We start from the raw sequence: 26,836 nt of genomic DNA, 5'->3' as shown, positions 1-26,836 counted from the left end.
TACTTGATAGAGTCTCCAACGCTGGCTGCCTGCTCGCTGCTGTCAACAGAACCATGGAGCCCCACCTGGCACCTTACCTGGCGGGATGCTGATGCTGATTGCAGCAGCAGCATCCACAGCATCCTTGGAGGAGGCGCGCTCCTGCTCCCTTGCCCTGGCCGCTGCATCTCTCCCCGGCTCGAGCTGGCGAACGACGCCCTCCTCCTTGTGACATCACAATCCGGGCCGCGCCGGCTGTTCCACTCCGACCCCGGGGCGGGGGGCGGAGCGGGCGGGCGAGTGACTCATGGATTCCGAGCGGGGCCGGCTCCTCCCCGGCCAGCCCCTTCCCAGCCCCTCCACATGGGCTCCCTCGCCGGCCTCCTCCAGTCGCGGAGGGGGTGGAGTTGCTGGCGAAGGCTGCGCTCGCCTTCCTTCCGCTTTCCCAACTCGCCCGCCGCTACCGCCGCCGCCGCGCACCCGAAGAGAGCCGCGCTGTGGCCGGGCTGCCTCCGGGGCATGGAGGAAGGAGTGGACGAGCACGAGCAAGAGGACGAGAAGCAGAAGCCGCCGCCGCCGCCACCACCGCCGCGCGTCTCCACCAGCTACCGGGCCATCCAGCGTGTCGGCATTGCGGTGGATGAGACCAACGTCCTGCCGGGGGCTCTGCAGCTGATCCGAAAGCTGAGACCACAATGGGAGACCGAGCGAGTTAAGACCAAGGTACCGAACGCCAGAAGAGCACGGAGTTTTCTGGCCAAAGAAAGAAAGAAAGAAAAAACCCCAAACACGCTCTCTCTCCTCGGGGTAGCTGGGGGTGTGACGCTTGGGTTTGGAGGGGAGTCATTCAGGAGGGGCGTCTGGGGCGGGAGGCTTGGCACAAAGGGCACTTCAGCCCCCAGCCTGAATTTGGAACATTCAACAGGTCGAGGCTGGTTTGGGGATGAGAACCATTCGGGAGTAGGATGCAGCCGGCATTGTTCTCCCTTATGGGTAACAAGATCGTTTGATGGAGGTTAGCCCTTGCCAGAACCGCGCCAATGCTACCTTATTATAGTCACCTCACCCTTTCGGTGCATGGTTCTGGGTCAAGCAAGAATTAGAATCCTTGTCAATACTTCGGAGTACCGAAGGAGGCACTTAATCCACATGGATCCCAAGGCTGCAGTCTTGAATCTGTCGTTCTGTCCTTCCTGGTTTCTAAACACAAGGTGGAACTTCCCATGCCAGTCCCTTGCCCCTCAAAAAATGCTCTGAGTGGTTATAATGAATTGGTCCCCAGGTGACACACCCCGTACTCAGAGCATTGCTTTCTTGTTTTGAGCCTTGAAGACCACTTAGTGAGAGGCTCATGCAGGAGGCAGTGGGTGATCCAATGCTTGGAGCAGAGGGATCTAGCAGTCGCTGTCTGTGTCTGCCCAGGCCAAGGAATTTCTGACTTAGCTTTCACATCTGTAATTCAGAAATGCCCTATTTCCCAGTTGTGGGGCATGACTCCATAGGTTGAAAAGACAACCCTACAGAGCCCTTCACCTTGCATTACAATACTGTATAGGCTGAGATGGAAAATGGGATTCCTGCAAGAAGCATTTCCTGTTCTTCCAAATGAAACAAGATCCCAAGGAGCTGCTATGCTGCCTGGCCCTTTAACAGCTTTGAGATTCCCCCAAACAGGAGAGTCTGTAGAGAATATAATTCCTGAAGGAATTCCACTGGCGTTCACGCCAGCCTATATTGTAATGCAAACATTTAGCTTCCAAAAATATTCATAGGTAGCCATGCACTGGTTCTGTATTTTTTCCAGGTGTAAAAAATATTTACCCTGCCATTCCCTGTTTATGCTCTGTTGGTGCTCAGTTGTGCACACTTCAGGATGACAACCCCCCCCCCCTGTTTGCTACCTGGGGAATACAGAATCCCTGGCTGAAAGGATATAATGGTGCATGCTTGCTCCATGTCCATAAGTGCAACTCTGTTCAGATGAGCCTAACGACTCCCATTACTTTCCCTGCTGGTTCCCTGAATAAAATTGGGATGCTGGGCAATCTGCTCTGGTGAAGATGGGAGAACTGTGCTCAGTTCATTTGACACACCTTCTGAAGAGGCAGGGCAATACCTCACTAACATCATGCTCTGGATTACCTGGTGTGCTTTCATGAGGGCTTTGATCATCCCCCAATCTTTTAGGTTAGGAGTTTATGTACTTCAAAGTGTGTTTGCACCTACATTTTCAAAGGAACAGGAGTTTATTCCCATTTTCCTGAAGTGTATGTTGAATGTCATGGTTATACCCCCCGCGTCAATGAGGCACAGAGAAACTCTGCTCCTCTTTGCTTTGCCTTTCTGCTGAGAAGAAAATTAGCAGCTATTCAGTATTCCCCTGTGTAGCGTAAGGGAGGATCTTTCTGCCAAAGTGTTTCTGCCCAAGGGTGAGGCAGAAGAGTGAGAGCCAGTGTCGTGTAGTGGTTAGAGAATTGTGTTTCCAGGACCTGGGAGACCAAATTTCAAATCCCAACTTAGCCTAAAGCTCACTGGTTTATCTTGTGCTAGTCACTGTCTCCCAGCTTAACCAACCTTACAGGGTTGTTGTGAGGCTGAGTTCCTTGGAGGAAAGGTAGGATATAAAGGCAATAAATAAAATAAGCAATATTCAGCACTTTCCTTTCTATCTTTCAAGTAAAAAGGTAAAGGTAAAGGGACCCCTGACCATTAGGTCCAGTCGTGACCGACTCTGGGGTTGCGCGCTCATCTCACATTATTGGCCGAGGGAGCCGGCGTACAGCTTCCTGGTCATGTGGCCAGCATGACAAAGCCACTTCTGGCAAACCAGAGCAGCACATGGAAACGCTGTTTACCTTCCCGCTGTAGCGGTTCCTATTTATCTACTTGCATTTTGACGTGCTTTCGAACTGCTAGGTTGGCAGGAGCTGGGACCGAGCAATGGGAGCTCACCCCGTCACAGGGATTCGAACCGCCGACCTTTTGATCAGCAAGCCCTAGGCTCAGTGGTTTAACCACAGCACAACCTGAGTCCCTATCTTTCAAGTAGTGGCAGGCAAACTCCCTTTGAATTTTGCCTAGCCAATTGAGGCATTTCCCAGCTCAGTTCCAGAAATGTAAAGACCCCTCTATCACTTTCTTTCTTTCTTTCTTTCTTTCTTTCTTTCTTTCTTTCTTTCTTTCTTTCTTTCTTTCTCTCTCTCTCTCTCTCTCTCTCTCTCACACACACACACACACACACAATCCATGAATCACTGAATTCTGCCCCACTAGCCCGTCCCTTTCATTCCATCTGGTGGCAATGGTAATAAGCGGCAAGTCTTGCTGAGAGGCCTCCATTTCCCAATATACTTGGGATATGGGCTGTTGTTGTTACTGCATTCACAATGCCATGGGGCTGGGAGAGACACGCCCTTTGTATATTGTAATCCGAGCTGAAGAAGAAATGTGTGTGTTTGTGTGAATCATGCCCACTTTGCAAATGACATGAGCTTCTGAAGCTGAACAATTTCATATCCTGGACCAGGTCATTGCAAACTTCCAGGACGTCCCTGCTAACTTTCATGCACCTGGCTGGAAAGAGATCTTAACTGTCACTCTGGCTTCCTGCCCTAATATGATATCAAAAAGAAATTGGGTCATGTGATTTTTTGGTCTTCCACCTTTTTGACATAATTTTGCTAGTGGTTTCATGGCAGATTCTGACATGCAGTTGCTCTTCATTGCAGCCCCCACGGCCCCACCCATTCTAAGACTATGGTTTGTATATGGACTTAATGCAGGCATCATGGCTCAGTGTCAAGTCAGCTTTCCTCCTTTGCTTTCCCCCTTCATTCCTCCCCTCCAACACACCTTTGCTTAATATCCAGCCTAATGGAAGAGTTCTGATTGGCTCAGAAGCTAGCATGTTATTTTGTTGACACATTTTGTGTCTCAATAAAAAGATGCTGTATTTGAATTTTTCTCCCCCAAAGTGGCAGTTTAACCCTTTGCTGTGCATGCTAGCCTTTTCCTTTGCTGAGGGTTTGTTTGGTGGCTTTCTGTTTGAGAAAAGCTTATATATTTGGCATACAGAGGATTGGCAAATAGCACTCCAGGAGGCGACATCATCATCCAGGCTGTGAAATGAGTGCTGGGGTTTCATCCCTGCTTTACTACACCACGGTTGAGGAGGCTGATTATACTACTACCAGTGTAGTATAGTGGTTAGGAGGCTGGCCTAGGCCCACAGTTCAAAGGTGAGCAGGCAGAAGCTGAGCAGGCAGAAGCAGGGTGAGGGATGTTTCCTCTCAATCCTGACCCCCAAAACAGCATAAGGGACATCAGTTGCATTGCCACCTAATATTCAACCACGTGTTGGTGAAAGACAGCAATGAGCACCTGTTCCATCCATAAAGGACTCAAAGGCAAGCTGTGCAGGCCATTCCCTTCTCTGTGCACCCCTCAAAAAGGATAACGTAACCTCAAATGTATGTTTGGAGGGCTCCCACAAATGGAAAGGATAACGTGGGTTTGAAAGGAAGAGAGACGGGTCTGTTATATTTGTTTGCATGCCCAATTTGGCCGGGTGCCTTCAGCAAGCAGATTCCCAGGAAGCCTGGGGAGTCAGTGACAGAAGGATCATTACAAATTTATAAATTGTCAAGTGTAATCAAACAGAAAAAAGCTGTGTGAAAATGAATGGTAAATGTCATCTGCAAACAGCTGGGAAAGAATGAGGCTATAAATGAGGCTGCAAGCTCTCTGGAGCAGAGATTCCGTCTGTATGTTATAGGGCTGCCTAAGCAGTGCTCAGTTTATAGGGGAAGGGGGCATAGGAGCCCAACCCCCTTACCTTATGTGACAGTCCTCTTAGTGACTGTTTTGGAAAGCTACAAGGGAGCCTTACTTTGGCTAAAATTAGTGACTGGAGCTTGAGGATATTTCCTGTATTTTCCTCCATAATTTGAGCTTTGTGCTTGACATACCTGTACAGTATACATAGAACACCCAGAGATCCTGACATCCAAAGCAGTGGTAGGCAACTTGTTCCCTTAGCCCAAGGATTTATGCTTGCACAATGGAACTTTCTCCCCTTTCCTCCCTCTTGATGTCCCCCGAATCTGTTCTGGGGTTGCTCCCGAAACCCTCTGAGGCAAATTTTGGGAGGGCAGGAAGCACATGTAGGGGGAGGAGAGGGGAAGTTCCATTGCACAAGTGTAAATCTTGGTGCTGATGGAAAGAGTGCATTGGATGTTACCCACGATCTCTCCTCCTCACACCCAGGATATGTTGAAGAAACTGGAGGAGTGCCTCTGCTGCAAGTAGGGATGCCGGACTCAATAGAGGAGAGCTCTTCTGTGCCTTTAATTGCCCTGCTCTCTTTTGAGTCTGGAAACCTTAAAGAGAAACCAGCAGACCCTTTGTTTAATTTCCAAGCAAAGGGTCTGCTGGTTTCTCTTTAAGGTTTCCAGACGCAAAAGAGAGCAGGGCAAATAAAGGCACAGAAGAGCTCTCCTCTATTGAGTCCGGCAACCCTAGCTGCAAGCTGCTGCATAGTTTTGGGATGCTAGGAAAGGGTTTTGCCCACCCCCTCATCTTGGGGAAAACAGTGTGTGATCAGCCTTCTGCTTCTACTTACCTGCATCTCCGACTGACCACAGTTCTTGCTTCATCAAGCTTGGGAGGAGGAACAGGTTTGCAAAAGTCCCTCCCCCTGTTTGCCCTTCCAGCCATCGCTCCTACCACTGCCGTGGGTGGTATAGCATGCTAGGCCCACTTCTCCAGATCTGGCCCAGTGCTATGGTACCAGCAAGGACCCTAAAGATACTGGACTTTTTGGGGAGGTTACACAACAAAGTGGGTCCTATTTGCACAGGGTAATTGAGGATTAACCGTTAAGCAGCTAAAATTCATTCCATGGAATGCAAGGAAAGTGTTGTGGGGATAAATGCCAGTAATCCAATTAAGGCCCACAGGAAATATCCTCCATAAGCTTTATAGCAAGAATAAAAAATTGAAAGCACAACCAAAGTTCATGTCATCAGCATGGAGATAACATAGAAATACAGTTGCAAAAATATATGGATAGGTGGCTGCTTGAGGCATTCTTTTGGCAAGGAACTGCTCTCCCCTTCCTCCACCCTGATATTTTTAGATGGAAACTGCCACTGCTTCCCAATAATGATCAGACTCAAGGTCTTCCCAACTTAGCCCAGCTCCCTTCTCCTGAGCCAGTGTGGTGTAGTGGTTAAGAGCGGTAGACTCGTAATCTGGGGAACCGGGTTCGCGTCTCCGCTCTTCCACATGCAGCTGCTGGGTGACCTTGGGCCATAGCTGCCAAGTTATCCCTTTTTTCCAGGGATTTTCCCTTATGCTGAATAGGCTTCCTCGCGAGAAAAGGGAAAACTTGGCAGCTATGCCTTGGGCTAGTCACACTTCTTTGAAGTCTCTTAGCCCCACTCACCTCACAGAGTGTTTGTTGTGGGGGAGGAAGGGAAAGGAGAATGTTAGCCGCTTTGAGACTCCTTTGGGTAGTGATAAAGCGGGATATCAAATCCAAACTCTTCTTCTTCTGCCTATTTCTTAGCATCCTGGGATGTGGAGAAGACACAAGCAGCTTTTTCATATATTGTGTGTCTGAGGACTGACTGAGCCCAGGCAGGATATGGAAACAGGTCAAACCTTTGAGCGTGGATCAAGGTAAACCCGGATCCCTGTGCACAGGCAGTGTTCACTAAGCCCAAAGCAGATGCATGTATGGATGTGATGAAGGTACTGAGGATCTAATGCTGCCCTGTTAGAAATGACCTCATGAGCATGTACAAAGGAGCACAGAGCGCACACACAAGTCCAAGAGCTTGTTTTTTGAGCCTGGGGAAAGGGAGAATTCCATATGCTGAGGCAGGCAGCCAAGCGCCAGGGAGAAGGCAGAACAAAACCCTCTGTCCATCTGTGAGGAGCCGTCAAAGCAACGAGGGATGTGTCCTCATCAGAGACATCTCCATTGATCAGCCCCTCTCAACGCCACACATCTCACTGCTTGTTTATGTCTTTGGGTCCTAAGTTGTTCAGTACCAAATTTGTTGCGCCAATTCAGGGGTGTTTCTCTGAATTGGGGAGGCATTTGCACTGCTGTCAAGTGTTCCACCAGTTAATCTGTCCTTTCATTTCAGTTTGATATGATCCTCAAGGTGGCATGCAATAAAAATAAATCAACTGCAATTACCCTTGGGCTCCTTCTACCCTATTCGGCATGGCTCTTAAGTAGTAAACACATCCTTCCCAAGTGCCCCAGATCTTATTAAGTCGCATCAACCTTTATCCTATTGCAGTCCCCTGAGTGTTGGAAGTTTATTTATCAAATGCAATTTTTTGTGCCACTTGACTTAAAAAGAAGAAGAAGAAAGTCCACTCTTGACTCCCTGGAAGATGACTGTGGCCAGTCTTTACATTGTCCAGGGGCAGAGAGGGCGTGACCAGGTGGAGCACCTGTGCTCCAGGTGAGCTGCTGACCAATGGCTTTTGGTGCTTCAGGGAAATAAAATTCAGAGGTGGTGCAAACAAAAGCTTCTGTTGTTGTTAACTATTTTATTTATAATGTCAGTATCAATTCAAACCAAACCATAAAGCACACACACACATGATTTACTCTCCACCCTCTCCTTCCCCCAGCTGCTGCCCTCCAAATGTTTTAGACTACAACTCCCATCATCCCTGACCAAGCTGACTGGGAACATCTGGAAGACACCAGGCTGCCTGCCCTACAGCGATGCTTTCCTCACAACTTGGGCACTTTTATTTTATTTTTACATTGCACAGCTTTGCCTTCCCACCATGATTTCATGGAGCTTGTATCCCAAGGGTTGTTTAAAATAATCCTTCATGACCACAATTCTGCTTTTGCAGAGATTTCTCTTATGCAGGTCAAACAGAGATGTCCACAGTCCCAGTTTGTATTTGCCGTGAGCTGTTAGGACAGTCCACTCAGCACTGGCACATTGCAGTGCCTGGGCAAAGGGGGAAAGTGACTGGGCATATACAGAGTGGTTATGAAATCTGGCTTCTTCGTGGATCCATTTTTCTTTTTCCCAGCACAGGAACTTAATCTGAAATGCCGCTCAGATGCAGTAAGCCTTGGTGCCTTCTAAAACCAGGCTGGATTACAAGTCTTTTGAACCTATTTATCATTTTTTTAATTGGTCCACCGAGTTTTAATATTAGAATTAGACTTGCGTCATCTCTGTTGTCATCAGAGGACAACTGCTTCTCACTGCGATATCCTGAAATCCTTTTTTTCTTTCATCTGGTACTACTAAAGTGTGTGACATCAGCATCTCATTTCCACCCTTTTCGTATAGCAGCTCCTTTGCTGACTCTCATGCATACTAAAAAGTATGTAAGATAGATTCCTCATTCCAAAGAGTTCACATCACAAATCTGCCTCTTACTGCCGCTCAGCCCTGCCAACCTGATTTCGCCCCCCCTTTGCATTTAGCTATTTTTTATCTTCCTCTTTCCCATTTTATCCTCATGACAACCCTGTGAAGTTGATACAGCAGAGAAAGAGGAGAGAGAGAGAGACTGGCGTAAGGTTGCCCTGCTGAGTGGGAATTTGAACCTTGCTGTCCCTGGCCTTAATTCAAAACTCTTAATAACCATTATTACACTATGTTGGCTTCCGGCACACAACCTGAACAAGATACTTGCTGATGAATAGTGTAAATGAGTTGTCCTGAGGCATATGTTGCCATGATTTCTAGATATGATCATCTTCCTGATACCGTACCTATCCATACAGGTTTGCGATTTCACAAGACTGTTTTGCACTGCATTTTATTTCATTTCATATATGAAGGTTATTGGAGGTGAACTTGCTTAGAAAGTGACATTTTAGGAAATATCTAATGAAACGACAGCATAAGAAGTTGGTAATTGCTTCTTTTTGAATTTTATTCTGTCTACCCAGAGCTTGAGGATCAAATGCGCACAACTGTGGAAAGACAAGACATACAGGGAGAACCTTTGGGTGGTGGAACCAAACAAAGTTGAAGAAGCGGCTGGTGTCGTGGGGTGGCCACGTAGTTGCCTCGGCAGGGCTGCCACATTGGTGGTGGCAGCTCTGCTGGTGCAATTGCACTGCCCTGACCTCACTACTGCCCTGCTCCATTCCAAACCCCATCCAGGTAAACAGCAGCAATGGCTGCGTTTGGAAGGATAGGTCTGTCATACCACATGCCCCACTTCTAAATAGATGATCAGTAGTAGTATCTGTTTCAGAATCTGTGGCCTCGCGAACAATTTCTCGATATCAATGACAGTAAAGTTGATGCAGGATCCAAGTGTCATTCTTCACAAAACATGGAGTCTGTACTTTATTCCTATTCCTAGAAAATAATAATACTTAATAAGAGTAAGAACAATACTTGGCCTTTTTATTTAGCATTACAGGCTATTAAATTGGTTTTCTTTTCATGATGGGCAGTATCCGACTAAATATTTGTGCTAGTGCATTTGTAATGTCAGGATTGGGTTCGTTTATTGTTTTGTTAAGGATTACACATGGTGCTGTAATGAAACGGACTCTGGGCCACCAAAAATTGTGCCATCATAAATTTGGTTAGTCTTTACGGTGCCACCCCTTTGTCGTTGTTGCTGCCATAGACCAGCACAGCTACCCCTCTAGACACTGCTACACCATGACCTAACCACTTCCTCTCTATCTATTCCTCACTCAGCTCTTCACTGAAGGCATCACCAACAAGCTCATGGCTTGCTTCACAGCTGAGAACATGGGGGATGCGGTCCTGGTGAGGGTCTATGGCAGGAAGACGGAGCTTATTGTGGACCGTGCTAATGAGCTGAGGAATTTCCAAGTGCTTCAAGACCACAGCTGTGCCCCTAGTCTCTATTGCACCTTCGAAAATGGCTATTGCTACGAGTTCATGCCAGGGAAGGCCTTGGGACCAGAACATATACGACAGCCAAATATATTCAGGTGTGTGTGTGGAATGGGAGGTGTGGGGTTGTGTATTTCCTACTCTAAACCGAGCCCTGTTGCTTCTCTGTCGAAGGAGTTCCTACACTTGGTGGACATACAAAGAGTTTTGTGGCTGCTTTCCTCCTCCCAAGTTGTTCTGCTGTTGTAATGAATCATGGTTTGGCTTAGCATATTATCCAAACCCAGTCTTGTGGCTTAGCTTTCCAACCATGAACTGCAGCCAGGGTTTATTCTAAGGTTTACAGCTTGTAGTTCGTCTAGGAGAACTAAACTACAAGCCTGGGTCACTGACCAGACTAGCTGTGGCCAATGGCAGGTCTTTCTATTGAAGAAACACAAGATCTGGCAGTAGCCTTGACCAGAGAGAAATCGGTGACACATCATGAGTTTTGTGTCCTTTGGCTGACCTCACAGAGAGGACCAGGGGGAAAATAATAATTCTATGATGTAGTAGCATCCTGTTTTTTCTCACATAGCTGTCACAGTGTGGATATGCTGAACATCAATGAATGGTGAAAGGGAACTTACATATTCTTGCTGAGTTTCCTGGAGGTATAGTAAGCCACAGCCAACAGAGCAAGGAACTTCCCCTATTTGACACACTCAGCAAAGTCTTGTATCCAGAAGGTGATTGGATTTTTGTAGATTTAGAATTGACAGAAATCTAGGGAACTGCACACTTTGGGAACCAAGAATTATTCTCCCACTTTGCCTCCATTTAATAAGAACTGCAACTCCACTGGCAGGCAAAGAAGACTGAAGGCATCAGGGAAATTACTGTCAGTTTGAGCCATGTTAATGGCAATTTCACATGGTTTATAGGCCGCAAGAGGTATGACGACTTTTCACTGTACAGATCCCCTATAGGTAGGTAAGTGGTATAATGTCTAATTGTATCTTGGATTATCCAGTTTGACAGCGAACCAATAGCACAGAGCCTCAGTTGCCCACAATCTAGGCTTAGAGGTAGCAGCATGTTTGAAAACAGAATAAATAAGCAGTCGGTGGAATTCCTGTGATAGCTTAACAAGAATTGTTATATGTGAAAGGCACCCTTTGTTCATTATTCTTTAGGAATGAAACTACAAATCTTACACTAAACCTGAACGATGCTCTTCTTTCGCAAAAAAGTGAAAAGTGAAATCCTTGTTGCTGTGTGGCCCTGTGCTACAGTGAGTTGGATCCAGGCTTACTAATGCTCACAGAGTAGACCCATGGAAATCAATAGAAGTTAAGATAGTCATGACCAACTTAAGACCTATTGATTTCAATAGGTCTAGGGATGCAACCAAGTGTTCTGTTTCTGAGAAATCACTAGACTAGCCTTCACCAATTTGATGCTTTCCAGAAGTTTTGGTCCACAGCTCTCATCAGCCTCAGACAGTGGTCAGGAATGATGGCATTTGTTATCCAGCAACAACTGGAGGGCACAAGGTTTAGGAAGGCTGTGGTAGACTATGTTCTACCATCTTAAATATATTGAAGGTGGGTTAAGGGAAGTAAATTATGTTTGAAGCTGCTCCAATTTACAGAGCATTCAGTAGAATTTTTTTGGACTTCTAGCAGGGAAAACCATGGAGCACTTTTAAAGTTAAGATACCAAATTAGGTGAAGTTGAATTCACACGCCAGACTGGATTTTAAGTGGGTGTTTGGCTGCACATTTTTATCCAGGTTTTGCTGTTTTCTAGAGGCTGCCATAGCTTCCATTAAAAGCAGTGTGTGTCCACTGAACAACTCTACTTTTGTGATTTATTTTAGGCTAGTAGCCCATGAAATGGCTAAAATGCACAGAATTCACACCAATGGAAGCCTCCCCAAGCCTTGCCTATGGCATAGACTGCACAAGTACTTTAACATTGTGAAAACAGAGTTTCCAAGAAAGGCATCTAATTCTGGGTAAGGAAATCAAGAGTTAATCTCTAATAAAGGCATTCGTTATCTGGTAGCTTTGGCCTGCTATGTTGTAGTTATTTCAAGCATATGACACAAGAACTGGAATAGAGGGAACTCACTGGAACTAATTTTAAGAACACAAAACACAGAGCAGAGTAGCAAAGTCATGAATGGATCCTAGATTTTGCCACTAAAATGTCACAGCCCAAAGGATGCAACTAATGGTTCTTGCAGCTATAAACTATAAAGGGGGAGACAATTCTGCCTGGTTTCAAAAACTAAGCCTATTCAACACCCACTGTCAGGGTGAGTGTCAGGAACAGGTGAGCAATAACTCACAAGGTGTCAGTAGAGTTAACTCTTTATCCCAAAGCTCTCATAAGTCGTCTCTTCCCCTGGGTCCTTCCTAAGCAATCTGAGACTCTGACACCTTGTCTGACTCCCCTACACCCTCTTCATACCTCTGCAGGCTCTGGAAGACCTATGGGGAGGGGAACTGGTCACAGCAGCAGGAGGAAACCCTCCTGCTTCTTCAGGAGCCTATATTCATCATTTGACCTGAGTCTAAGTAGCTAAACCACAGGTTTTCCAGTTTTGGGGGGTGTCATGGACTGGCTGGATGCAGAGGAGTGGTGGGAGGCACCAGCTGGGGAACCCCCATGGGGAACCCCTAGGGGAAGAAGGCTCAGAACCAGGGGATTGGTGGCAATATGACAATGAATGGTCAAAGGGAGAAGAGGGAACAGACAGGGAGGAGGAGGTGTTAGAAGCTGAAAAGGTAACAGGTTTAGTGAGCAGGAAGAGAGCAGTTCAGAATCAGAGTATTTCAGGCATGCAAACTTGTCCACCCTTGTGTCACAGTGTGAGGTCACTGTAGGCTTGCTTTGATTCTATGCATTGTCCTGTTTGCAGTAGCATGTACCATGATGAAACCGAGGTGAATCAAGAGCCCTAAATAACCGCTTCCAGGTGGCACTAGCTTATAATCAATCTCTTGAATGTGCAAATAAATTCGAGAGTGAAATAAAAGAAAGGCAGTTGAGCTCATAAAATGTTTTTTTTGTTTCTACAAGGAGAACCTCCTTTGATTTCATGCAGAAGCTGCAAAGAGTCCTTTTGGGGATGATCTCCTTCAGACAGATTGTATGTTAGTAATATCACTTTAAAGTTTCAGGACCTTATAACGATGTTTGTCCAAGTAAGGAAGATCTACACTAGTAATACAGTCTCATTTTGGTCAATTGGGGGGTTTGAAATTTTACAGCTAGTGATCACTGGCCCTGATACAGGATTCAATTCTAGTAGATCCATTTATCATGCTGGCTGGGACCAATGGGAGGTGAAGTCCAACAGCATTTAAGGGACCACAAGTTCTCCATCTCTGTCCTAGGAAAATCTTTCTCCAGAATAAGAAAACCCTGGCTTACAAATCTTACCAGTTTTAGAAAACTCATCCCTTGCACTAAGAAAGGTTTAGCGTCTGCAGGTGGCTTCATTTTCTTTTCCTTCCTAAGTCTCCATCAGGATGTGCACATTCCCAGCCTAGAGGTGCTAGAAGAAGAGATTCGGTGGATGAAAGAACATCTCTCCCAGCTCCGATCTCCAATAGTCTTTTGCCACAATGACCTTTTGAGCAAGAACATTATCTACAACAAGGCAGAAGGTTTGTTGCCTAACCAGCAAGTTACCGGGTTGGGTGTGTGTGTGTCACAACTATTTTAAACTCGGAAATTAAAAACGCTTAAAACAAGCTGCAGTCACAGGAATTGAGTGGGTCTTGAAAACGCATTTTTTGGAGTAATAAATACTTAATGCTTTGTAAAGCACGCAAGACCTAATACTGAGGGGGGAAATCAAAATGCAAATGACAGAGAAGCTCTCCTGTTGGGGAGACACCGGGTCTAACTGTGTTAATCCTCCTCTGGACGTGTTGAAAATAATGGACATGACTGCCTTAAGTCCATTAATTCCAGTGGTTCTACTCTGAGTAGAACTTAGTTGGATACAACCCCCTCTGCCCAAGAATCCCAACTATTTCTCTCATTGCTTTTTCAGGTCACGTCCGGTTCATAGATTATGAATACACCGGTTACAACTATCAAGCGTATGACATTGGGAATCATTTTAATGAATTTGCAGGTGAGTTAAACTCACCTTTGGTGCTGTCTCAGCCCCCCCCCTTCCCTCCCTTCTTCCGTCTCCACTCACTTTCTCTTCTCATTCTTATTCTTCATGGAAGCAGAAAATAACCATTCAATTCCTTTTTACCTGTCTTCAGAGGCATAAGCTGAAGCTTTTTAAAAACTGATTTGCAAATAATCATATTATTACAAACATTATCAAGCACTGGTAATTCAGATTATGCATGAAAAGGAATTGCCTACCTGCCTACCTGTGATCCAATAAATTCCCTCCAGAAAACAAGAGAAACATCTTACTATTCCATAGGTCTGAAAGGTCTACGCCATCAAGATGTTCATTCCTTTCCCATTCCTTTTGTACTAATTTCATAGTAACACAAACTGCCTCTGCTCCTTTAAGGCCCAATGCTTTTGTCTAATATATTGAATTACTGGGACCCACTTATTTAAACTCTTACAGAAGGGCCATCAAAGAAGTAAACCAAATCTACACCTTTCTTGTTCCTGGGACTGTATAGGGAAGAATTGAGCGTAGCGCTTAGCACATCACTCTGTCAGCGCAAGCATTTCCGTTTGCCTGATGCAAAGATCTGCCTTCTCCTTCCCCTGCGTGCAATTCTGGAGTTCTCCCAGCACACCCTGAGACCATTTGGGGGAGCCTGATGGGAGGAGGCAGAGAGAAATCCCCGCTGTGCTATCAAAAGTCCTTGTACAGGTTTTCACCAGTGGGGCTTGCTAACTGAACCCTGCAGGTTATTTGGGTAGGCTGACTGCTCCCTATACTTTGCTAGTTTTATCCTGGATCAAACAATAATGCCAATGGCTCCTTCCCGCAAAGGGTGCAGCTGGTGCCACATGGCCACCCGACACTGACCTTGCCATCCCTCCCCACTAGTAACGGCACAGGGGGCCCTTCAGCCTGGATAACCACTTTGCAGCCACACGAGCTGTTTCCTCTCCACCTCACCTCTTCACAAGTTGCTGCTGCAACAGCACTTTCCCCCCTGGCACCCTTGGGCCCGCCCTCAGTTAAATATACTGCATCCACCTCACAGAACACCAATTACCCGAATTCCTACAAACTACCCCAGATTATCTTGTGTGAGGGGAAACTTAATAATTTGGAGTCTCAGGCAGGATTTGATCAAATAAACAAGAAAGATTTTGTTAAACATTGGAAGTTTATGACACAAAGTGGTGGATAAAACATAGGATACTTCAGATGCTAATATTATTCCACTTCAATTCTTTCTCAGTAGTTGCACAGCTGTTGCCACTTAATACTTTGGTTCTTAAACAAGGTGGTATTTTCGGTCAGTTACACACCCCTTTGACAACCCTACTCCTAAGGTACTCCAGGTAACAGAACCAAGGAATCGCCACACCCATCTTAACTGGTTTGGGAGTCTTCTCAGTGTAGAATAATCTCTCCCCTCCTGACTGGAATGAGTCCTAAGTAGACTGTATTCTCACAGCTTCTACTTCTCCTGGCTCAGCCTCAGCCTCCCAGTTAATTCCTGGCCTGTTACTCTTACAGGACACCACACACTGCCCTTCACACTAAGCTCAGAGACTCCTTTCTCTAGCTTGTGATATATTCCTCAGAGAGGATGTTTCTACCCAGAACCAACTCTCTCTCCTCTCATTCCGTATCTTCCTCCCTATTCTCCCAACTTCTATCCCAACCTATAAACTGTCTCTCAAAATCCTCTCCTTTTCAACCCCCTCTCCTGGAACCCCGGCCAATCAGAGGCTGCCATTCATTAACAGTTTGCTGGCAGGGAAAAGGAAAAAGATAACACTTGGGGACCCAACCTGTCCAGCAAAAACAACCTTTTCCATCACAGCTGCCTCCGCCATCTTTCTTTCTGGAAGTCCAGTCTTGAATAATACTGATGCTCTCTTGTATTATGCAGATGCTCTTTGTGTTAGAAAGTTTGCATCTTCTGTTTTAAAAATGGCAAACTTCTCGCAAACAAGGCTAGCCGTACTAATGTATGGCAAAATTAGTACTTTTGCAGTAGTTTTGGATTGTTAAAAGATTTTTTCCACCCCCCCCACCCCCACCCCTTAATTCTGATTCAGAGGATGGATTAGAAGCAAGCTCCTTTGGAAGGACCTGCATGTAATTATCCAGGTCTCTATATTAATTCTCTGCTAACTGAGCTTTTATATGTAAGACAGGAAATCATTGTGTGGCTAATTACATCTGCTCTCATCTCAGCTTGCGTTCTGTTTCCACGAGGATCATAAAAGCCAAGCAGGGTCAAACTGGAAGAGTTTCGGAAGGGGACAGCAAGAATCAGAGGCAATCATAATATGTGGCTGTTATTTTGAAGTTATTGTTTTTAACTGCTATTTAAAATTGTGGAATTGGAAGCTTGTATTTTGTTGATGTGCTGTAGCCCACTGTGCGGAGGGTATTGGCTGTCTACAAATACAGTAAATCAGTGTTTCCCAAACTTTCTCCCACCATGAACCACTGGAAAATTGCTGAGGGTCTTGGTGGCCCAATTAATTATTTTTCTGCCTGTTATAGCAATTGTAATGAGCTGTGCTAGACACTCTGTGATTTTACAGTTGTATGTTTATTGCTTCTTTTATTTCTTATACAGTCGTACCTTGGTTTTCGACCAGCTTAGTTCTCGAACGTTTTGGCTCCGGAACGCCACCAACCCGGAAGTGACTGTTCCGGTTTGTGAATTATTTTTGGAAGCTGAACATCTGATGGGGCTTACGCGGCTTCCGATTGGCTGCAGGAGCTTCATGCAGCCAATCAGAAGCCGCACATTGGTTTTTGAACATTTTGGAAGTCGAACGGACTTCTGGAACCGATTCCATTCGACTTCCAAGGTACGACTGTATTTTTTACTGTACTAAAATTTGAATTCAATAGGGGGGGAAATATCATTAATAAGGCAATGGCTGTGCTATTTCCTGTTTTCAACCACAAAGACAGGAGAGCCAGTTCAGCTTAGTGGTTAGAGTGTCAGACTAGGACCTGGGAGACTAGGGTTCAAATTCCCCACTCAGCCATGAAGCTCACTGAGTGATCTAGGGCCAGTCATTGCCTCTCAGCCTAACCTACCTCACAGGATTGTTGGGATAAAATGAGGAAGAGAACCATGTGTACTACCTTGAGCTCCTTAGAGAAAAGGGTGAGGTACAAATATTAATTTGATAGGCATGATAAGCACCAACTGAACGAAGGTAGTGGACCACAATTTGGGAACCCCTGCTTTACATAGCATAATAAATCAATGAAGTTTCATTGAAGGCATTTCTCCAAAACTAAACAGATGTGAGCCAGATTGAAATACTCACTTAATACTCAATCACTGTTTGTACCAAGCATAGGGGAGATGATGATGATGATGATAATTTATTTCTACCCCCGTCCATCTGGCTGGGTTTCCCCAGCCACTCTGGGCAGCTTCCAACAAAAGATTAAAAATACATCAAAACATCAGTCAGTAAAAACTTCCCAAAACAGGGCTGCCTTCAGATGTCTTCTAAATGTTATATAGTTGTTTATTTATTTGACATCTGATGGAAGGGCATTCCACAGGGCAGGTGCCACTACCGAGAAGGCCCTCAGCCTTGTTCGCTGTAACTTTGCGTCTCGCAGTGAGGGAACTGCCAAAAGGCCCTTGGTATTGGACCTCAGTGTCCTGGCAGAACGATGAGGGTGGAGACACTCCTTCAGGTATACTGGGCAGAGGCCATTTGGGGCTTTAAAGGTCAACACCAACACCAAAAGCTTGAGGGAAATGAGAGCACAAGGACCAACCACTTTTGCCAAGACATAACACAGACATAGGGACCGTTAGTATTTCCTTCTCCAAACATGTTTGTTTCTTCCATTTTAACCTTAACACCTGCAGCTTTTAAAAAAGCAGTTCAGCTTGAAACTATGCAAGCCAGTTCAACTGCAAGGTGACCCAGTGGTGCAGACAGCTCTTAGCATCCCTCAAAAGTGTCCCAGTGACCTCACTGTGCTTGCCATTATTGTGCTTGAGGCTTAGCTTTCAGCCATCCTGAACCCACTGAGTTGCCCATGCTGTCCCATGTCATGTTCTGTCAATTGCCTTCTCCTGCTCCAGGACTGAATGAGGTGGACTACAGCCTGTACCCCTCCAAAGAGATCCAGCTGCAGTGGTTGAGGCACTACCTGCAGGCCTACAAAAATCTAGGCCAGGAGGACCTGGGGGGAGGAAGCAAAAGCAGTGGAGAGAGTGGAGCTGTGTCTGAAGAAGAGCTGGAGAGCCTCTATGTGCAAGTGAACCAGTTTGCTTTAGTGAGTATGTGCATCACGAAGAAAGGGCAAGGAAAGAGGGAGAGAATATAGCAGACACTGGACACTGATAGCACACAGTTCACACAACTCTGAGGGCCACTTTTAGATTTTGTCAACTCAAGAGGGCCGCATCACTCCCTGTTAATTGTTCACCTCTCCCTTTTCACATTTTTTTCCTCTCTGCAGTCTTTTTCATCATCTTGTACCACCAAAGGTCTGTTTCCTCCACAATGAATTCTTCCCCCCCATCAGGCTTAATGCAGGCAATTAAGACTACATCTTTCCACAATGGTTAACTGCTGTCTCTTAAACTTTTTGTCTGGTTTTAATTGCATGGTTTTATGTGCTGTTGTTGCAAAATTGCTCCGATATTTTTAATGACAAGTGGAATTTTTTGGAAAACTGTTGAAAAATCGCTCTAGTCTTTGCAGAAGATGATTGTGCTGGGGATGTCACAGGCACAAGTCAATACATGCATTTTGCAGCTAGCTTTTTCCTGGTTCAAACTAAGCCATACGTTACACTTGCAGAGTCTTAGAATCATTGAATTGTAGAGTTGGAAGGAATATGCAGCTGTCCCATATGGGGATCAAACCTGCAACCTTTGCGTTATCAGTACCACACTCTAACCAACTGAGCTATCCATGCTGGGTCAGTTTTCGTAGCTTGGCCCAAGACAGAAGCACATGTACTTCTACTAAATGCAGTGAGTGGGTTTTCACATCGCTTTCACAGCTTTTAAATTTGTATGCTTGTCTTCACTCACAGCTTCACCCACTCTCACTTATGCAATCCCAAATATGTATCTTTGATATTTCTCTTTTTTCACAGGCCTCCCATTTCTTGTGGGCTTGCTGGGGCCTGATTCAAGCCCAGTTCTCTACCATAGACTTTAATTTTGCCAGGTGAGTGTGATTTATCTGCATTGGCAAAGGAAATTTAAGGGAGATAAGAGGGATGCTTGTGGGTGTCATTTCTCCCTGGGGCAAGGATGATCCTGAAGCAAGATACCATTTTAAAATTGGCAGTTTTGCGCCATGGGAGTTGCCAGTGACGACCTGTCCTCCATTTTGATTTGATATTGCCATAAGCTCTTGAGTGACCCAAGGTCACTGTGTGATCACTGTGTGATCGAATTGCATCTCCCCCACTCCCAGTCTGGAACATTCCCTATAGCACAGTCACTGTAATAATGTACAAAGCACCTAAAACAGGGGTCAGCAAACTTTTTCAGCAGGGGGCCAGTCCACTCTCCCTCAGGCCTTGTGGGGAGCCGGACTATATTTTGGAAAAAAAAAGTGTACGAATTCCTATGCCCCACAAATAACCCAGAGATGTATTTTAAATAAAAGGACACATTCTACTCATGTAAAAACACCAGGCAGGCCCCACAAATAACTCAGAGATGCATTTTAAATAAAAAGACACATTCTATTCATGTAAAAATATGCTGATTCCCGGACCGTCCGCGGGCCGGATTTAGAAGGCGATTGGGCCGCATCTGGCCCCCGGGCCTTAGTTTGGGGACCCCTGACCTAAAATAACCATACTGTGAGCACTGGGTGAGATAGATCCATATATTAGGGTGTGAATGTAAGGGTGTAAGGGGGTGTTTATCAGTGTGAATGGTGGGGTGAGGACCAAGTGGTGTGTGTGTGTGTGTGTGTGTGTGTGTGTGTGTGTGTGAGAGAGAGAGAGAGAGAGAGAGAGAGAGAGAGAGAGAGAGAGAGAGAGAGAGAGAGAGAAGACATGGTGCTATGAGCACCTGCAAATGACAGACATAAGGCACTGATAAACTAGAGTGGATTCATATAACTAGAACTTCTTTAACACGTCTCTGTCTCACTCCCTTCTCTGCAGGTATGCAGACATAAGATTTAAACAGTACTTTAAAGCAAAACCTGCAGTGACATCCTTCAAAACGTCCAAGTGAGGTTAAGGCCCCAAAGAGTCTTCTGATCCTCAAGATCCCATACTTATTTTCTCTGGGTGTAGAGCACCTGCCCCCCCCCCACCCGTCGTCGTCCTCCTGCAGTTGCATCAACGCTGAGCGGTCAGACATCATGAAACGGGGGATGGAAAAGGAAAAGCACATCTTTTTTTTGAAGCCAAAAATTAAACCAAGCCCCTGGAACATGGCTGTGCCATCCATGGATTATCTGCCACGTGTTGCTTTCAGAAGGTGATGTTAGGACATGGCTGCTGGCAAGAGATTGCATTCACAGAGTCTGGGGGATTAAGGAATGCTTCGAGGGCTTCTGGGCTTAAGGAGTTAGGGGGAGGGGTTGGCTTAGAGACTTGCATAGCCTTGAAGGTCTTTACTAGATGGAATCCCCTCTGTTCCTTGGCTGGGGGGAATGGCTAGGCAAAGAGTTTTTAACAGTTCGGTCCTGTGCATGTCTGCTCAGACGTTAAGCCCCACTGAGTTCAATGGAACTTGCTGCCAGGTGAGTTTGTCTAGGATTGCAGTCTCAGCAAACCGTGGCATTCTGTTATTTTGATCTTGGGCTAAAGTTTGAAGAGAGGGGTGGTAACATCTCTATACTACACTGATAGGAATAGCTTGAGTCCCTCTCAGACCTCCCACCCCTCAATTTCTTTCAAGAGATTGAGATGGGAGAGTTTGGAAGATACCTTGCAATGCCCTGCAATGCTCTCTTTAAATATATTTAGGCATCCAGCAAGCCCCAGACCATACAAATTTAATGCAGCAGCTGCCTGATACATCAGCTGGCAAATGGGTTGTCTACATTGCAAGTCTTACTATAGGGTACTGGAGATACAGCATCCATCAGGTGGGGTATGCATGTACAATTTCAACTACACTGCTTCGTAAAGGGCCAGTGTGCATCAGCATGGTGGGAGGAAACACAGTACTGTTGGCAAAAAAACATGGATATAGCAGGTTTAGTTTACCAAATACTCTGCCATCATGATAGCTGGGGGTGGGACAAGTCCCACCAGTCCTTTGCCTCCCTCCCACTGCTGTTTATCAGTTCTGTGTGACACCACCCTTGAGCAGGACTTTGTGCCATTCAGTATTTAGAGAAAGTGAAATGACATGTTCCTTCTCCGTGTGATTTGATCACAAAAGCAGGCAAATGAAATCAATGCCAGTTTTTGTAGAGAAGACAATTGCACTAATCAAGTCTAACGATGGACTTTTTGACCCCAAAAGCTGCCTGAAGAATATACACGACTACACCAAACAATTGAGGCTGCAATCCTAAACCCCATTTGCCTGGGACTATGCCCCTTTGAATTCAACAGGACTGACTTCTGTGCAGACATGGTGCTGTTAATGGCCCAAAGAAAAGACAGACTGACTCCATGGCAGTGCCAGTTCAGCGGTAGGGCAACGTGTAGATTAGACAAGCCCAAGAGATGCTCAAATGCTCTTCCTGGCCTCCTCTACCACCCCTTTAGCATCCTGTCTTACTTTACATGTCCCTAGATGGTGAAAAACTGGAACCAACTTGAAACATTCCTTATGAACTGTGATCAGCTCACATGGTGCTGTGCCTCACAAGCAGGCCTCTTGGGTTCCTTTGACAAGAGGACCAAACCTACGTACACACCTCCTACTGGTTCTCCAGTCAGAATGGGAACATGGCTCTGGCTTTGCCCCAAGGATGGAGAAACACGGATGGGAGAGGCAGAGTGAGAATCAGGAATCTATCAGACATGAGCAGCTGTCTGTATGCCACCCCCTGTCCCTTGGGATATTATTTTGCTTAGTGAACCATTAATAGAATCAGGAACAACAGATCCCTCGCTTCCTCATGATGTCCTCACTGCTTAGTTAGGTACTTTTATATCCCCAGTGATCAGATTTTCACTGAATATGTATTTTGACAGAACCAACCAGCCTCCTGCAGTCTTTTAATTGCTGTGCTGTTTTAATTAACTTCCTCACCTACAGGCTACTGCTCCTAGGATTCAATTTCCTGTGGTTTCTCTGCACTGGTATAGTTAAGGTAGAACCAATTTCAAGAGAGGACATTAAGTGCCCTGTAGATGCTACTCTGCCAAAGTAGAGGGCAGTCGCAGTTTGTCACAAAAGCAGAACTATGGGGAACAAGGTAGGGGCTGAAGTCTACTGAGTTTTGGTCTAGAACTGGCCACTGGTGAGAACCCAAAGCTTTCCAAATCAGTCCTTAGTGCAAAGCAGGGGTGGGGAACCAGTGATCTTCCAGATGTTTGGACTGCAACTCCTGCCATTCCTGATCACTGGCTAGGCAGCCTGGGGCTGATGGGAATTGGGAGGTCAGCAACATCTGGAAGACCACAGGTTCCCCAAGGAAAGTGGATTGAAATTTCACTGAAGCTTCCCAGAATACCTTGTCACCCATGCAGAGTTTCTCATTTAGGAATGTGGGTTTTAATATTCTTGAATTTTCTCTCATTTACTTGCTTTTGCAAGCACTTGATCTTTTAAAGGTCAACCATATGGGAATTTGTATATGAGAGACTGCAATGCAACGGGTGAAGAAGATAGTTCCAAGATCTTGCCTGTGATTCAGATCCATGAGCAGCAAATATAGCAATCTTGTTGATAGGCAAGATTCATGGGTTTCCACTTGCTGTGTTCTGTCTTCATATCTGTTGTCCCAGGAATTACTTCATTGGAGACGCTGGAGGTGGGAGGAATCATGAATGAATGGAATCGTGATGCACCCTGTTTGGCAAAAACCATACTTTCACTCACAAGCAAGGAGCAGTGCCTTACCAAGCTGCTGTGTCTCCAACCCCAACCCCCTGGCCAGCAGCACATGTGTGCTACCGAAATGTGAACGTAGAAGTGATTTCTAACAACTAGGTTGCTTGGTGCACTTTAGGAAATGAGACCTTCACAAAATCAAGTTCTATGTGATTTCTATCCTGTACCAGAGAGAGAAAGGATCAATGTGGAGGCTGTTGTCTCAACGGGGAAACCCCATAAGCTGCATCCTGGCCTCAGGCCAGAGATTTCACCCCCGTTTTTCTAACCCCTTCCCTTATTCTATAATATTTCAACATTTGAGGTGATTTCTAGCTGTCATACATATTTCCATGTGTCTATCTCAGTGTTTGGTCCACTAGATCACAATGTGCAGAAGTTCTTTTTTGGAGTAAATGTGATGCCACTGCAGTGTGGGAGCTTCAAGCACAGTCCAGACTGCATAAAAACAGGAGCCACTCCTCTGAGAAATGCACGCTTGCTGCGCTTTTGTCCATATGCACCCATTTTTCCTCGAGGGTCAAGTCCCCTCTCCCCAGAGGTTTTGCAGCTTAAAACAAACAAGCTGGAATTAAACAATATTGGTTGTGTTTGTATAAGCAATGCTCTAAACACAGGTAGCCCACTAGAAGCATAAAGGAGGAACCAAATTGGTGGTGGTGGTGGGACCCAGGATTAAAGATACATGCCCTTTGGAAAGTGAAGGCAGGCACTGGGTCCATCCCACAGGGGCAAAGAAAACCCAAGACTTTTTGTGCATCTGTCCAAACCCTCATAGAACCAGAAGCCAAACCACTCATGTTCCAGAATGAAGGATTCTGAGTAGCCTTTTGGTATATTGACTACTATCAATTTACAAACATGAAAATGGATTTTTATTATAAAATGATAAAATATACACTACGCATACGAAGCATGCACTTCCTGTACATTATTCTGCTTATAGACCCAATGCCGACTGAAAGCTAGTGAGCACTCACTTCTAACTGGCATTTGGCCTACAAGCAAGCAGAATTTTGGAGTGCCTTCTTAATGTGTCTGCAGTGTGTATTTCATCATATAGAATATTAAGAATTTATTTTTGTAAGCTTGCTATTGAGTATCTTACCTTAACTCTTGTCTTTTTGTATGCTACCAAGGAGATCGAAGCATTCTGTTTTTATTTTGACTATTGTGCCATGAGACAGCTTTGGAAAACCCTAGAAAAATTACTGTTTGCAGCCCAAGTAGGCTTCTGGACACAAAACAAGTGTACAATGAACTATTGATGCTTATGTGTTGTACTATGAAGCAGGTTTCCCTGTGTTGTTGTGTAGTGTAGAAAGTAGTCCTCAAAATATGACCCTTTTAAAGCTCTTGAGGGTTCCAAAGCTTGACTTGGTTGGGCAAAAGCAGGACATGCCAAGAAAGGTGCGCCCTGTTAAAATGTGTAAGCTTTCCCAGTCCAGTACAAAGTCACCAATCAATGAATGAGGAAAGACTAGTTTACCAAAAATTGGAACTGCATCTCTTAACTCAGGGATAGTTAACATGATGCCTTCATGTTGTTTGATTTCAGCTATTGACCGTACTGGCTGGGGCTGATGGTATGCAACATCTGGGTGCCACATTGGCTATCCCTACTTTAATTGGTTACTGATGCTTCTCCATCTCGTTGCAACCATGTTACATGCTTTCCCTCAACTTGCAGGTGTGCACAGAACTTTCTGAGTTGTGACCCAACCACTTTCCTCATCAGTAGCGACCATGCATTCAGCTGTATGTATATAAAACTGCAAGATTTCTCTGCATTATGGTAGTTGCTGACACTATCAAATCAATTGTGTGTTATTTACAGGAGCAAATGGAATCAGTGACGTTTGTTCCCTAAATGAAGGGAAGAAAGGAACCCTTTTAACACCAACTGTGTCTCTCTTTATCTATAAAGCCAATGTGATAAAATTAAAACGAGTCAAAATGCTCTCCTCCCCCTTGAGCAATCTAATATTCATGGCTGTCGTGCAGTTCATTGCAAGGTTGACTTTATTATTAGATTGCTGGTATTTTATGCATTCAGGAAAGTTTGTTCAGACGTGCTTAAGAGATCCTTCTCTGATAGGAAATATATATTAACTACAGCAGAAACATGTGCCTCTCTGTATATATTTTTTCCAGCAAAAAAAGAGAGAGAGGGATAATTAAGACCCTGGGTATGCATCACTTTGAAAGGCAACTAATGAATTCCAAGAAGTGTTATGCGGTTCCTTCAGCTGGGCTACGTACTGGAGAAAACAGGACATGCCAGTGTGCCCCACAGTGCAAGCACCAAATTGTGTAGCCAGCCACTCCATGCTGTTTGTGTTTTCAGAAAGTAAAATGTTCCATCTTGCCCTTAATAGGCCGGTTTTGGGTGAGAGGGGAGGAGGGAACTGCCACCAACCCAATCTCTGAATGTCAGGCCAACATGGCTAGATGCCTCACCAAGGCAGACTGTATGAATTCTGTCTACCCCTTTTGTCCTCTGACAGGCTCAAAATATCATTCACCTGCCCGAGGTCATTTCCGTCAGCAAACTATCCTTCAGATCAGCCAGCAAATAATTCCATCACATCAACGCTGCGTAGCATTTTGGCACTCCACGGTAGTCAAGACATTCTCATAACGAACTATGCACTAACGATTCAGGAGACCAAAGCCAACTTTCTCTGGCAGGTTAGAATTCGAATCATGGCCAAGAAATCCACATACATTTGAGCTGTTGAGCCTTAAGGCTTGCTTGGCCGGGTGCTGAGGTTTGGCTGGCGAGGCAGTTGCAAAGGAAAAGCTGCTTCTGGCTTTTGCTGTTGCAAAGAAAAGATGGAACATTTTGCTAGATGTGCACCTCCTCTCTGGTGACATGGGGCAGAGAAAATGTGAACTGGGAATGCTGTAGCTGGGACCAACTGGGTCTCAAGATTCCCAATTTCCATCCTTCATTAATTTAAGTGGTGATTCAAATCAACCCTGCTTATAGGGCAGAAGTGATGGACAGGGTGCCACCTGCTTACCTGACCCCAGGAGGGGCACGGTTCAAACATACCAGCAGAGCCAATCCAGCACATCTGTTAGTGCGTTTGTACCACACTAAACTCTTCACTTCATTCCTCAGCAGTGGCAATGATAGGTCAGGTAAGCTACTGTGGAAGGCTGATTCTTTTTAATTTACAGTGGTGCCCAAAGTGGGGTGGTTAAAAACTAGAAGGGAAAAAAGGAAGCGGGATGGTTAGCCCAGGCTCAATTATTTCCAATTGAATAGAAATGATGGCATGGGTAAGTAGGTAATCTCACCCCACATCAAGCAGTGATTTAAAGACTGGATTGGCAATCCCAGCAGTTGGGACATTTCAGCTACACGAGAACTAGGAATCAAAAGCAGACACCCTCACAAAGCAACTAAAGCTAAGGACAGCAGGTGTATTTTGGGAGGGGGAAGTTGAATGCACTTCAAAGACAACTGCTGATTCAACTGGCTCTTTCCTCTCGTAAGCAAGTTTTGCAAGGGGTCCTTACAGGACTGGGCTGCATGGCTCACATCTGCAGCTTCCTGGTCAGTGCCAACATCTGCATATTAACCCAGAGCAGGTTTGTCTTGTCCAATGTACCTGCTGTATTTAAGAGCGTAACCAGGAGGTATTCTCAATCTTCACCTGCAGGCAGAAGGTAAAAAGGGCTGGGGGCTGTTGCATCAGCTTCACAAAACTAGATTTCGGCACAATCCTCTGCTCAAAAACACCCTCTTTATTGTACCACAGAAAAGAAAACCCATTATAAACAAGTATGTTGAAATATACAGGTTAAGTTACTAGT

At 45.4% G+C, this 26,836-nt stretch overlaps 1 protein-coding gene across 3 annotated transcripts; it reads left to right on the top strand.

The window, feature by feature from the left end:
* Window positions 1-319: 319 nt before the first annotated feature.
* Window positions 320-24,986, top strand: ETNK2 (ethanolamine kinase 2). Of its 3 annotated transcripts, XM_035123500.2 has the most exons (9): window positions 575-702; window positions 6,548-6,660; window positions 9,696-9,955; window positions 11,719-11,856; window positions 13,368-13,516; window positions 13,909-13,992; window positions 18,098-18,291; window positions 19,123-19,196; window positions 20,152-24,986. In XM_035123500.2, exons 3-9 carry the CDS (start codon window positions 9,726-9,728, stop codon window positions 20,222-20,224), a joined length of 942 nt encoding a protein of 313 aa, XP_034979391.1. In that variant the 5' UTR covers window positions 575-702; window positions 6,548-6,660; window positions 9,696-9,725; the 3' UTR covers window positions 20,225-24,986. The 3 variants fall into 3 exon arrangements, with proteins under 3 accessions (XP_034979388.1, XP_034979389.2, XP_034979391.1); XM_035123497.2 differs by lacking the exon at window positions 6,548-6,660 and having other exon boundaries at window positions 320-702; XM_035123498.2 differs by lacking the exons at window positions 6,548-6,660; window positions 11,719-11,856 and having other exon boundaries at window positions 342-702.
* The last annotated feature ends 1,850 nt before the right edge of the window (window positions 24,987-26,836 follow it).

Source organism: Zootoca vivipara, chromosome 7 (genome assembly GCF_963506605.1).
Source record: "Zootoca vivipara chromosome 7, rZooViv1.1, whole genome shotgun sequence".
NCBI lineage: Eukaryota > Metazoa > Chordata > Lepidosauria > Squamata > Lacertidae > Zootoca > Zootoca vivipara.
Note: the sequence above shows the minus strand (reverse complement) of the source record. Positions and strands in the feature narration are given on the sequence as shown.